Here is a 14,109-nt window from a genome sequence, read left to right on the forward strand (position 1 = left end):
ATATGCAGGAAAGAAAAACAAGTTTTTTAAATGTTCTGAACACTCAAGAATTCTTGGAAAGAAAGGAGGATAGATTTGTTCTTTGTGCTTTTTTAAAAGATTGCAAAGAGAGGTGGGGAGAATATCTTGTGTAATATCAACTACCCTCCCCACAAATATTTAATAAGTACCTACCATATGCAAATTAACAGCTAAGCACAAAAGTGGGCTATTGGGGAAAACTTCACTGTCTTGGGAGCACCCCAGCACTGGCAAGTGATTATCAGGGAGTCAAGGTCCCTGCACTACCTGAGGGCGTGGAAAAGGGGGTTCCCCAAAATCTCCAGTCTTATAATTAAGTCACTGGGCCATAAAGGATTCAAGGGCTCACGTAGAAGGGCTGAGGAGTTAAATTTGCTTTGTTGGGGCTATCACTTACATAGTTAAATAATCATCTCCCTTTTTGAAGAAATGCAAGTAGAGTCACTGCTCCCCTATTCTACCACCATATCTGCCCCAAAGGCAACCCCAAAATCATGAAGGTCAAGCCACTGTCAACTGCAGTAGAAATCATGAAATCACAACAGGTGACCTCAAGAGACACAGCTTCCCTGTGGACATTCGTGTCCTTTATACACCGATGCATTTGCTTAAAATTCCACACAATAGGATTTTAGTAACAGTAATGCTGACACCTCCGTGACTTCCAGATTCCAAACTTTCTGAGAACAAGAAATCCATTTTCCTTATCCCTCATCCTCCATACTTAGCACTGCTGTGGGCACTAGGCATCTGATGCTCTAAGTTCTCTTTTGAATTAATCTAAATACAGCTTTCCCTTCTTCAGCAAGTTTGTACAAAGGGTATTTAACAGAGACTAAGCACCACATTCAAGCTTGTAAGGAATTGAAAAAAGCAAATACCAACTCACCACCCATGGCTCCACAAGACTCAGGATCAAAATGAGACAAAAATCTCAACGCTTTCCCAAGACAGTTAAGTGACACTAACACTGTGGACAAAGGGAGCTCACCCAGGAAAGTGCCGCTCAGTCTAGGAGGCAAGGGAGTGGGGTGAGGAAGGAAGGAAAGCCCGATCTGTATGTAAGATCATCCTTTCCATTTTAGAGCCATTCTTCCTGCGGCCACCACTCCAGCTCTGAGCTAAGGTTATTACCCTCAATCATTCCTGTAACGATTTAAAGGAAATAGTAAGTCATTCTGACTCATATTCTATGCAGCTCATTGCAAGTTTTGTGCACTGTGCTTCCGTGGCCTCCAGGACTCTATGATGCGCTCTAGTTACATCCCTAACCCTCAAGACATTGTATGAAGATTGAAAAGCATATCATCATAGGGAAAGAAACTGGAAATATTTACAGTACTGTGTGTGTGTGTGTGTTCAGCCTGACAATGGATTGTAGGGTTAGAATTAAAATTACTAGACGGGTCTTGGGAGATCATTTAGTCTAGTCTTAACAGTTTACAGATGAGGGAATGGATTACAGAGAAGACCAAATGGCTCATTGGCCTCTTGCAGCATGGAGATGAGACCTCAAGACCCCTCAGCACCATCTGCAGGCCTTGGTCTGACTTTTTACCTTCAGCTGCCAGGGAGGGAGCACAAAGAACCCCAACTATTTATGAAGGACATACTCTATATCACCCATCTTCCTTGTGAAATAGACAAAGAATGACATTACTGGACCTTGACAGGAGAAACTTTCTTCAGTTCTCCCCAGTGTGGGAACTGACTGATGCTATGTCCAGTCGAAGGCCAGAATTCTGCCTATTTCATTTCTCAGTTTATATCCTAGTTCAAATGTCCCTCAGTCACTGTCTTGGCTGTGTCCCTCACTATTGCCAATAGGTTCACAGACTGACTTCCTCTAAACTGTGCCCCGTGGCATTGCCATGAGACGGTCCAAAACCACAGAGCTACCATGTCAGTCCAGGTGTAGAACAACCAAACAGGTCACAAAACTAACCTGGGCTATGTGGCCCTTCACCCATCTAGCCCTTCAGAACATCTCAGGGCAACTAACAGTTCCTGGAAAGGTCAGAAAATGATCCCCCATACTTGGCTCTCAGGGTGCCTTGTCCGTCTGCTCTTCACTAGGTCCTCTATGCTTGTTCCTCAAGGACAGTCTACTGTGTCTTCCTGGGGCCTCAGACTTCTCACCACCCATAGAGTGCTCCCTGCATTCTGCACACAATTATCGGATCTCCTCTCCCAAACCAAGCATTCGCCTTAGGGGCAGAGACCATGGCTAGCAAACTGCCTGAGCAAATGTTTCTACAAAATACAGAAGAAAGAAGGGAACTAATCATTAGCAGAAAAACAACTTAGTTTTTGCTGACTTTCACATAGGTTTTTATTATTATCATATGTTCTCATGTGCAGTCCGAGGGTGGGGAGTGGGAAGTGTCCTGTAGCTTGAAACATGGCATGATTCTGTCATCCCAGATGCTTGAGAGACTGAAGAGAATCATTTAAGTGTGGGATACTTGTGCTTTGTGATGAGACTCGTACCATTTTTTGTGTGTTTGTGTGAAAGAGGGTACCACTTTGTAGTCAAGGCTGGCCTTGAACTTGCCATCTTTGTACCCTGGCCTCCCAAGTGCTGGGATAGCAGGCGTGTGTACCATCATGTTCAGCGAAGAGGGTATGCCTTTAAAAATTGTGCTCAATTCTCTAACTTTCCTCCTTCGAGGGAGGTTTTTGTTGTTTGTTGTGTTTTTTTTTTTTTAACAGTTCTCTTCTTCTAGATTCTTTTAGATATCTATATGGAGATAATAGCACCAAGCTTTTTATTAGATAAATATGGGATCCTATAACTCACTGTTCTACTGGTTTTACTCAATTTGCCGTGGGTATTGTAAGACCCATATCATTCTAAAACTAACTGTATCGTGTTCTATAAAGCATATATGCCATGTTTTAAAATTCCCATTGGATACAGAATTTTAAGTGTTTAATTCCTCAGTAAATGTATGTGTGACTTGTCTTCAATTCTATGGATAAATGAAAAATCATGGTACTGCCGTTAGTGATTGGTTATACTGTCTGCAAAAGCTAACAGCTCTACTGACTTTCCACTGATCTCCATTTTGCCCTGTTTCTTCTATTTTTTCAAATTCCCTTTGCTCTCAGAGCTGGGGGCTGTAAAGGGACTTCATGGGGCACAGCAGAATCTCAACGGTACTCCACGACCGGCAAAACTTGCCTTCCGCTATACACCACAGCTCTGCCTAGAGTCCACACCCATATGCAAGCTTTTGTCTCATCTTGCCCAAGTTAGTTATCCACTGAGTTGTACTTTGGATGAAGAAGGCACACACACACAAAAAGATGACATCAAATTTCCCTTTCCTTTTTGTAGACATTAAATCACTCAAGTGCACACATGATGGATCCATATCATGGGAAGGGGTTCTGGGCGTGCTAAGAGAATGAGCTTGGCTTTGCAGATAGCTAGGGAAATGGACTCTGGGCTGGCCATTGTGACTACTGCCACCTAACTTTGCCATCCTGCTCCATAGCTCCTGCCTCTCCCTCTGCACTCCTGTCTTTTGTGAGCTCAAGAAAGAATGTAAGAGGAACAGAGCTTGTCCTTGCTGTAGGCTGGTCCCTGTTGTAGGCTGGTCCCCGCTTTTCTCTAAGCTTTTCTGCTTTGGTTCATCCCAAGTATGTAGGCCTTTATTTGTATTTCATCCCTATTGCCACCTTGCTATTGTATTATCATTGCTTCTTCCTTCATTATCACCACCACCATCTCTGAGGCGGGGTCTTGACAAGTAGTTCAGGGCGACCTTGAACTTGAGACTCTCTTTCCTCAGATCTCTAGTGCTGGTATTAGAGGCATAGACCTCTATTCCCAGAGCCAACTTTATTTTTTGCTCTATCTCTCCTGCAGGACTCCGATGGATGCAAACAGGCCGAGGAAACGCAGCTTGACAACCTTCCCGACTTTGAAAGCAAGAAAGAAGCAAAGTTTCACCTCTGTGAAGGTAAGCACCATCAGGTCCCACGTGAAGAGCAGGGAGATCTCCAGGAAGATGTGGAGAGCCCGGGACACGGGGAGGATAGTAAGGAGGTAAAGGTATTGAGGGACCCAGAAGGCGGGTGGAGTGGGTGTGACTTTTCCTTGTTGCCATGGCAAAATAGTTGAAAAAGAAACTTTAAGGAGAAAGGGCTTGTTTTGACTCAGAGTTAGAAGGGACAGCAGTGCACTGTGATGGGGGAAGCGTGGTGGCAGGAGCTTGAGGTGCCTGGTCACATTGCATCTGAAGTCAGAAATTAAGAGACGAATGAACGCTGGTGTCCCACTCGCTACCTCTTCTCTGTTCAGGCCCCGGCTGCAACCCATGGAGCGCTGCCTCCCACAGTCAGAGTGGGTCTTTCCCCTGGAAGCTCCCTGGAAGCATCCTCCAAGGCCTATGCAGAGATTGGTTTCCTGAGTAGTTCTGAAGCCCATCAGGTTGACAGGATTACCCATTATGGTGGACTCAAGGGAAAAGCAGCCGGACTTGTGAGGCCCCCATTAAACAGAGACTTACGCTGGAGATATTGCTGGACCAATGACTTAGCCACAGTTGCTGCTTCTCTCTTCTGTCTACCTGGGGCTACCTCAGAACAATCCGTTGTTCACAATAAGTATTCAAGATCAGTTCTAGAATTTGTATTCTTGTTCCCGACAAAGACGTAATTTATTTTTTACTCAGCCACAAAACCGAATAAAAGGTATAGCACAGAAGTTAGGCCAGGATGTAGTAACCATGACTACCATCTACGAACTAAGCAAAAGGGAGATTTTTCAATCTGGTACAATTTAGTGTGTTCAAAACATTATATTGTTTGCGACCTTTTCTCAGAATCGGGAGTTCAAGGGCATTCTCAACTACACTGTGAGTTCGAAGTCAACCTGCACTATGTGAAATCTTGGCTCCAAAAGAAAAAAAAAGAAAGAAACCAAAATCAAAGAATTAAATTGCAGCCGGGCGGTGGTGGCGGCCGGGCGGTGGTGGCGCACGCCTTTAATCCCAGCACTTGGGAGGCAGAGGCAGGCGGATCTCTGTGAGTTCGAGACCAGCCTGGTCTACAAGAGCTAGGTCCAGGACAGGCTCCAAAACCACAGAGAAACCCTGTCTCGAAAAACCAAAAAAAAAAAAAAAAAAATTAAATTGCAAGGAAACAGTTACCACAAGATACATTTGGAAAAATAAAAGCAGCAATTTCTTCATGCTGCATTCTGCAGTAACTTCCAGCAGGTGGAAGCAGACTGGAGAAGACACCTAACACACATACAAACACATGCAAAAAAAGCTCTGGAGATGAATCATTGTCTGTGTATTGCCACACACCATTCACTAGAATCCAGTTCGCGAGTTTCAGGCAAGGGGCTAGAGGTTGAGGAAATAGACACAGACAGACACACGGACCTCCAATCACTGGTATAAAGCCCTCCTTTAATAGCACCATGGAGGCTTAAATACCCAGCAGTCAATGGCCAACAGGTGAAAATCCCATCCTCTGATCCTCTAGGCAAAGCACAGCTTTTAGTCACTTCAATTAGAAGGCTCTAGCAGGGAAGAGCAGCTGAAGGCCAGGACTCCAATTGGTCCCAACATCATATGTCCTCTTCCTGTAGCATGTGTTAAAAACACCTTAAATACTGAAACACATTAACAATAATGTGTAATTTTCATAGTATTTAATGTATATTACAGAAAAAAAATGTTACTCAAATATTAACTGTTGGGTCATGTTTGGGATTGGGCACAATACCTCATGCATTTCAGGAAGCACTCTAGTGCTGAGTTACAGCCCGACCCTAAGTATTTTAAACCCAAATTTTGGTATCTCTCAAAGGAGTTTTTAAAAACATTATTATTATTATTATTATTATTATTTTGGCTTTTTGAGACAGGGTTTCTCTGTGTAGCTTTGGAACCTGTCCTGGAACTAGCTCTGTAGGCCAGACTGGCCTTGAACTCACAGAGATCTTCCTGCCTCTGCCTCTGCTTTCCAAGTGCTGGGATTAGAGGTGTGCATCACCACCGCCTGGCACAAACGTGATTTTTAAGGACTAGAAGAATGACTCAGCAGTTTTCTAGTGGAGAACCTGAGTCCAGTTCCCAGCAGCCACGTCTGGCAGCTCGCGACTGCCCGCAACCTTAACTCCAGGACATCCGCACATATGCACATATTTTAAAAAATAGCTGGAGAGATGACTCAGTGGTCAAGAGCGCACCCTGCCCTTCAAGACACCTTGAGTTCAGTTCCCAGAACCCATGTCAACTGGTTCACAACTGCCTATAATCATAGTTCCAGGAGGATCTGATGTCTCTGCTAGAGTTGGTAGGTGGGGAAGCCCAGCATCTTCTTCTGCTAGTGTACATCTGCAGGAGACTTGGCATCCTGAAGAAGATCACTCACATCTGTTTTTCCTTTCTCCCCCAGGGCCCCGCTCTTCCTCCAGACATCTACATGGTGAGTACCAGTTCCTCCGCCTTCATTTCCACAGATGCCCTACTTTGGAAAAAGGGAACAAGGGTTTGCAGTTACCGTCAATTGCTGTAAAAGGGTGTTAACACATATTGGCCTAAGAGAGTGTCTAAGTGCTGGAGTCCAGCAGAGCGGATACAGGCTTCCGAGGACAGCATCTCTATGTTGCAAAACAGGGAGGACAGAGATGCTAGAAATGTAATGTGGCTTTTGGTTTTTCTTATTTTCTCCTTACATCTGTATCCAGACAGTCTCCCTCAGTTCACAGAAGAGGAAACTGAGACCCAAAGAGATTAAACAAGGTATCTAAAGTCGGCCTGCTAATTAAAGCTGAAATCAGGACTTAGGATTTATTCTGTAATTGATGAATGTTTTTAAAATTATTTTCATTATGATGTGTACTATGATCTATTCTAAAAATAGTAATATACAATGGTCCTCTCATGCATCCAGCACAGGGTGAGAAGTTGCCTCAGAGTCTCTTCCCATTCCAATTCATCCCGTTTATCATCATCCTCTGCAAACATCTACTGGTCCCTCGCTTTCCCGTGTGTGCATGCCCGTGTGTGTCTCTGGTCACAGTGAACAGTGTTTCCAGACTAGTGATCCAGGGATGGCATCCTGGGTGATGAGCTTGAAGACTGAACTTGAGTGGATATTACGAAATCTCCCAGCCCTGGTATGGATGTGCTTTGCTCCGGCGCTGTACACAGTTTAACTCCTCACTGTTTTGTTCCATTTAGAGCCCATAGGTGCTTCATCCACCGACTTTGCAGCCAAGTAACATTTTCACTGTAACTTGCACTTGATGATTGTATTGATGAGGCCGAACTTCCTCTCATTTGTTCATTGGCCATTTGTGTCCTTTTCTCAAAAATGCCTGCTCATGCCTTTAGTCCTTAGAGGTTTTTCTGAGTTGTCACCATTTCTGCATTGGGCATAGAATATTTTATATGTCTATCTGCTAGACCTTTGCCAGTTGTAAAGGACCTGTCCAAGTTCGTTGGCTCCAATGTTTTCACATACTCACTAGTCATCTAACAGATTGGGATCTATTGAGAAAATGGAGGACAAGGTTCCCCATCACCTGTCAAGGTCTTTCTATCAGTGGCATCTACGGTAGAGTGTAGCTGTACAAGCGATGATGCAATACTGGTAAGTCATTATCAACCAAAGGCCACAGTTTCTATGTAAGTTTGCCCTCTGTGTTGTGCAAAACGTTGACAGTGCGCAATGTCGTGTATTTCTGATCCCAGTATCACCAAGGGCAGACTCGCTGGCCTAAGAACTCCCCATCCTCTACCTGTCCATGGGTATCTTTTCCCTTACGACACCCCTACCCACCACTTTTCTTATGCCAATTGTTTTGCCCTTTCCAGAATATCATATAGTTAGGGTCGTACAACATGCAGCCTCTTCAAATGGCTTCCTTTCAGGAATCAGTGAAAGTGCTTTTCACATTTTGTGGCTTGATATAATTTCCCTTTATTAATAAGTAATACAACATTACATGGATACGACAGCTTGACTATTCACCAATCAAAGGACCTGTTGATTGCTTTTTTATTTTCCGGCAGTTGTGAATAACGCTGATGTGAAACACTCATGTGCAAGTTTGAGTGTGGACAGTTTCCAGTTCATTCGGGTAAACATCAAGAGCACGCTGCGGGGGTGTAGGTTAATGCTACAACTAGCTGATTTCAAAAGCAGTCAGACTGTCTCCCAAAGCAGCCACAGCATTTTGCCTTTCCAGCAGCAGTGAATGAGATTTCCCGTGGTCATCAGCTCCTTTTTGACATTTGGTATTGTCAACGTTCGGGACTTTAGCCACCATAAAATGTGTACAATACTAACGCATTTACATTTATAATTGGCTAATGACTTATGATGTTAAGCATCTTTTGTTTATTTAATGTCTGTATATTTTTGATTTTGAGACAGACTTCAAAGTCCACATACTACTATTATTATTCTTTAGTCTATGATTCCTCAAATGTATTACATTTTATTTATTTAAAAGTATGTGTAGGGGCTGGAGAGATGGCTCAGTGGTTAAGAGCATTGCCTGCTCTTCCAAAGGTCCTGAGTTCAATTCCCAGCAACCACATGGTGGCTCACAACCATCTGTAAAGAGGTCTGGCGCCCTCTTCTGGCCTTCAGGCATACACACAGATAGAATATTGTATACATAATAAATAAATATTTTTTAAAAAAGTATGTGTACACACACATCAGTGTGTGTATGTGTGTTGGGGCATGTGTGTGAGTTTGTCAGAGCATATGTGTGAAGGACAGAGGACAATTTCTAGAAGTTAGTTTTCTCTATCCACCGTGTGGGTCCTAGGGTTCAAACTCAGGCCTTCAGGCTTGGCCAAAGGTACCTTTACCTACCGAGCCATTTCACCAGTCTTCTGTTACAAATCCTTAGAGACCAGTCATTGATGGAGTCTTTTAGAAATCGTTCTACCAGAGCCAAAGCATTGCCCTCAGTGCTGTGAGACAAAATGATGCCCTTTTGGCCAGACTGCACAGTAGAGCTGGGTATGAACATGCAAACAGCGGGCATAGCAAGGTACAGTGATGGCTCTCATTGAGGAAGGCATCATCAGGGCTCTCACTGAAGGAAAAGCAAGCTTTCTGGCAGTTCAGGAGCATCTTCTTAAGCAACTGTCTAGAACATTCCATCATGTTACACTAATGTACCAGCCAGCCATCACATCATCACAGGGTATAGAAACAGGGTTCATTTGTTATATTTTCTTCTCTGTGTTAATGCCACCTGCAGTTGTACAAGGAGGCTCCATGTGAGGTGGAGGGGAGCATTACAGGAAGAAGTAACATAAGCAATGCCATGGCATAAACCTAAACCAGCAGAACACAACATTAGAAATCATTTTCTTTAACACTTCCATGGTACACGTATCTCTGTGCTATGGAAACTTAGCGTTTCATGAAATAATTAACAGATAATTGATTTCTGCAATCACATCCAGATAACATCAGAATAAAAATTAAAAAGATTACTTAAAGATTTATTTTTTATATCTATAAATGTTTGCCTGCGTGTATATCGGTGTACTGTGTATATGTCTGGTGCCCAAGGAGGCCAAAATAAGTATCTGATCCCCTGGAACTGGAGCTGCTGCTGATTGAAAGATGCCATGTGGGTCCTGAGAAGAAAACCTAGGTCCTCTGAAAGTACTTTCACCTGCTTCAGCCTCTGGAACTTATTTGTAATTAGAGAGTTTCAGAGAAGTATTTCATATTTCCTTGTACCTCGGTTTTGTAGCAGACCATAAGGAGGTCAGAAGCGGGGACTGGAGAGATGACTCAGAGGCTAAGAGCACTGGTTGCTCTTTCAGAGGTCTTGAGATCAATTCTCAGCAACCACATGGTTGGCCCACAACCTTCTATAATGAGATTCAGTGCCCTCTTCTAGTGGGCAGGCATAAATGCAGGCAGATGGCTGTATACATAATCAATAAATAAATCTTTTTTTAAAAAAAGAGGTCAGAAGGAGTAGCAACATGACTCATCAAAAAGGCGCTTGAGGGCTTAGGTTCTGAACTCAAGTATGCTAGTCTCGGGGTGGGGAGGGTTACCTTGGATAACCTTGGTTTCTCTTTCTCCATGTGCAAAATGAGGCCATTCTGTGACATATTCCCTAAGATTGTCCCCAGCATCATGATTATCCAAGATCCATTAATGAAGCTAGAAGGAGATGTGTCCCCCAGTGACAGACACTGAGAAGTAGGAAATGACCCCAAGTGTCTGGGTTCTTGCCCTTCTCTCAGGTATGGTCAGGGTCCTAGTAGGCAGGTCCCCTGGGAGGACACTGCATCCATGACACGGGGAGCTGCTGTTCCTATGTGACCGGTCATGTTCATTCCTCTAATGGGTCTCCTGGGTCCCTCTTTGCCTGTGGGAGGACCCACGGGGCAGCTCCTTCCTGTTTAGGCATCCTGGACTGCCTCACACACAGCGAAGGGGGCTGAATTTCATCAAGGTGCCTTCCCCTCTTCCCAGCTCTTTGTCTGGCTTGGATGGGCCTAGACATTCATTTACACTGTGTTCAGCATCAAATCCCTAATGATTTTTCCTCTCTCTCATCATCACACTCCCTCCTTACATCAAGCATTTGTTTTGAACTCATTTTTTTTTTCTGGCCTCTGGGAGATTATGTAGCCTGCAGGGAGGAAGCCATGAGCTGACAGCAGAGAACTTGACCCTCCTCTGCCTGCCAGGATCATCTAAGCTCCAGGGATTTTTTTTTTTTTTTTTTTTTTTTGAGGGAGAGAGGGAGGAGGAGAAGGAGCCAGTTGAGAAAACAGAGAAGTCGCCTGTGAGGAATGACTTTGGCAGCGTTGTGTGATGACGCACCTCTGAACAAGCTAGGTGGCCTAGGGCCAGGGGACCAGGGGAACCGATGCCCACCTAGAGCCCAGGTACTTTCTTCCCTGGACGGCACAGATGAGGACATCCAAGGCTCAGTCCAAGGTAATAAGACCAGGAGATGCATCTTGGGATCCTGTTAAGACTAGCTCTAAACGGGGAAGAGAGCCATCGTTCTTCAGCTTTTGGGGTGAGGGTGTGGGACATAGGTTCCCCTGTAAACTTGTAAACTGTGCAGAGCTTTCATCTGAGGTGGGGGAGGGTGTGCGTGTTCACTTGGGACCTGGTGTGGTGAGAATGCAATCCTATCCTCACACTGAGGGCAATAAAACTGATGTATTAAGGGTTTGCAATGGAAAGGGACAAACTCACAAATACAGAGAAAGGGCAGAGACCTTCGCTAACCCCACGCTAATCACTCTGCTGTCTGCAGTCCTGGCTCTGAGCCTTCCCTTACACAAACCAGAGGAGGAGGAGATAGAATGTCAGTGGCAGGGGGCACTGGAGCAGCACTGAGGATTTCATCCTTCAGTGTGCCTTGTGTGGTTCTGGGGATTCCATTCTTCTATGTCCCTCCAAGAGGTCAAATGACCAGTCAGTGACTCGCACAGGAAGGAACACCAGCCTGTTTAGGCATTCCAGGACTTGGTTTCCTAACATAGACCACTTTTATCTAGTTCCCCAGTCCCCAATCTACACTCAGAAGCGACTCATTTATTAGGAACAAAGCAGTGAAGGACCAAAGGACAATGCCAGAAAATGCCAGAAATTTGCCTAAAAGGAAAATTCTGTTTTCTGTTGCGGATGAGGAAAAGCACAGCTGTTTCTTCTTGTCCCTTGGGGATGCTATGGTAGAACGAGATGCAACGAGATATCATGCCTTTCGAGGAAGTTGCTGGGAAAAATGGACTGGAAGTTTATCATGTGGTACAATAAAACTGCTTTCTGAGATTCTCCGCCTGTGTGTGTGTGTATGTGTGTGTGTGTGTGTGTGTGTGAGCATGCACGTGTGTGCATGTGTATATGTGCCAAGACTCAGAAGCCACAACTTGGGGGGAGTGTCTTCATCAAGCCTGGGCTGGCTCTAACCTTGGCTATGAGCTGTCTTTTCTCTTTATCCTGGGGTGCTGTACAAAGACAGGCTGTATATGACAGGCGTGGAAGCTTTTCTGTATGTAGATCAATATGGGCTCATGAATACATAATTTTCCCTTGCATTGTTACTGAATATTAGCCTATTATTTTTTGGCACTTCTTTCCTTTCTATGCCCACAAGTTATTTCCTGCTCTGGTCCTAGAACCTGCTATTTGTCCAAGGACCCCTGGTTCCTCTTATTGGAGAATGGCATAAGATACCAGGATATGGGTTCTGGGCATTTTATTTCTACGGGGTATTATTTCTCTTAAGTTATCCAAGGGACAATGGATGGGTGTGTGTGTGTGTGTGTGTGTTTATCTATGTAAACATACCAATATAGGATTTCTGTGTAACCATCTGTATATACATTAAGTCAAACACAAGTTCTCCTTTATCCAGTCCTAGTCAATTATGACATGATGGGATGGACCCTCACTGAACTGTAAATTTTCAGCCCAACGTAGAAACCTGCTGTCTTTCTTGCAGGCACTGTATTCAGCTCCAGTGTGAGTGTCTGGTGAAATCTGACTGCTGCTTCCCAGAAGTTCTGTTTGGTTTTATCCTTTTCTCAGGTTAAACATTATGCTCCTTTACGTTTTGTGGCCCCGTCACCTTGTGCATCATCCACCAGCTCTGTGGTCATAGCTTTTCCTGCTTCAGGGAAAATGGGCAAGATCGCCCCGTGCTCTTCACAGCTGAAGACAACAAGCTCCAGTCTGAGCATGCGCAAGGCACGGGTCTCAGCATGTTACACGGATTGCTCTATTCCTCACATCAGCCCTCCGAGAGTTTTGCTGATAGCATCCCCATGTTGCAGGAGGAATGACTGGTAACTGTTCAACATCAGCGATTAGTGAAATTCTTGAATTGGGAACTGTCCCCAGGCACACTAGTGCATCCTGTAATCCTAGCACAAAAAAAAGAAGAAAAAGAAGGGGGGGAGGGTATTTCCAAGTCTTTACGCCCACGAACATTATTTTATTCCGTGTCACTGGAATAAAAAAGAGGTGAAGTCCCACTCTGCGCATATGGTATAAACTGCTAGTGGTTCATAGTTTCCCATAGGATCGAGCTTCCCTGCTTGGCTCTTAGTGCATCCCAAAGTCAGCCCCAGGCTACAGTTTACCCAGCATGGACCGCAGAGGCCCGTAGTATGGGCCAGTCTCATAGCACACTGTCTTCCTCCCTCTCGACCCTCATGTCTGCTCCCCAGTCTCATAGCTCTCACCCTGACATCTCCCTTTGTGAAGGCACTCATTGCCCTCACCCTTTGGTGGATCGTCTGAGTTGATTATTAGAATAATTCTCGTAATCTGTCGGTCTCGCATTGCACTCTCAACACTAGCTTGCTGATACTGATGGTCACTTATGAGTTTTAATCCCCATAAACACACTGGATAAGATACTTTGCGTTCTAAAATTAATTTGCAGTATTTTTCCAGGCACCAGAACCCATTCAACGGACAGGAAAATCCTGAATTTAGCATGTCTGAGGCCATAGCCACTCTCCGTGTACACCCCTTTCCTTCAGCCCTCTTGCAAAGTCTTGGAGGCCACAGATGACTATTGAAATAGTCCTCATCTCTACATCTCTGAGAAGGGCTTAGCTAGAGGACAATAAAGTTGGGGATTGTACCCAGTTGCTAAATTTTACAGAGGTAGCTCTGTCCCTACTATTTTTTTTTAACTTAAACTTTAATCCTATTCCTACTAATAGCAACCACAAAATTCAGGTCCACTGTTCTGCTAATAGCCTCCCAAGTGGATCGTGGAATGAATGTGCAGCCACCTGACCACTGTTTCTCTGTGTGCAGCACACGGGGGAGCCGCTCACCTCTGTGGTGGGCTCTCTCAACCTTGGTACACACTGTTTCAGGCCAGGATTGCATTTTCCTCTTCCCACCCCTTTCTAGATGTGAACTCTCTTCTCATCAGATCACTGGCATTAAGCCTGGTCACCTATATTCTGGAAAGTTCTGCTGAGGTACCTTTTAACACACTGGATGGTAAAGACTGTTCTGAGCTCTAAGCATATCATCATCTAATGGGCAAGAACAACTTGGATTTTACTCTTTTCCCTGTCTAAGGATTCT

At 44.5% G+C, this 14,109-nt stretch overlaps 2 protein-coding genes across 3 annotated transcripts in view; both read left to right on the forward strand.

Moving 5' to 3' along the window:
* Window positions 1-3,959, forward strand: part of Rad51ap1 (RAD51 associated protein 1) — a 31,177-nt gene extending 27,218 nt beyond the window's left edge. Inside the window, exon 11 of one of the 2 annotated variants that reach the window (XR_009058008.1) lies at window positions 3,896-3,959. The gene's annotated coding sequence lies outside the window, so the exon portion shown is untranslated. The remainder of the gene's footprint in view (window positions 1-3,895) is intronic. The other variant, XR_009058009.1, reaches the window with a different exon arrangement.
* Window positions 1-14,109, forward strand: part of Dyrk4 (dual specificity tyrosine phosphorylation regulated kinase 4) — a 40,285-nt gene that overhangs the window by 1,276 nt on the left and 24,900 nt on the right. The window contains exon 2 of the mRNA XM_057785029.1: window positions 3,896-3,989. Coding sequence (XP_057641012.1) covers window positions 3,896-3,989 — 94 coding nt within the window. The remainder of the gene's footprint in view (window positions 1-3,895; window positions 3,990-14,109) is intronic.

The sequence above is a fragment of the Chionomys nivalis genome, chromosome 1 (genome assembly GCF_950005125.1).
Source record: "Chionomys nivalis chromosome 1, mChiNiv1.1, whole genome shotgun sequence".
Taxonomy (NCBI): domain Eukaryota; kingdom Metazoa; phylum Chordata; class Mammalia; order Rodentia; family Cricetidae; genus Chionomys; species Chionomys nivalis.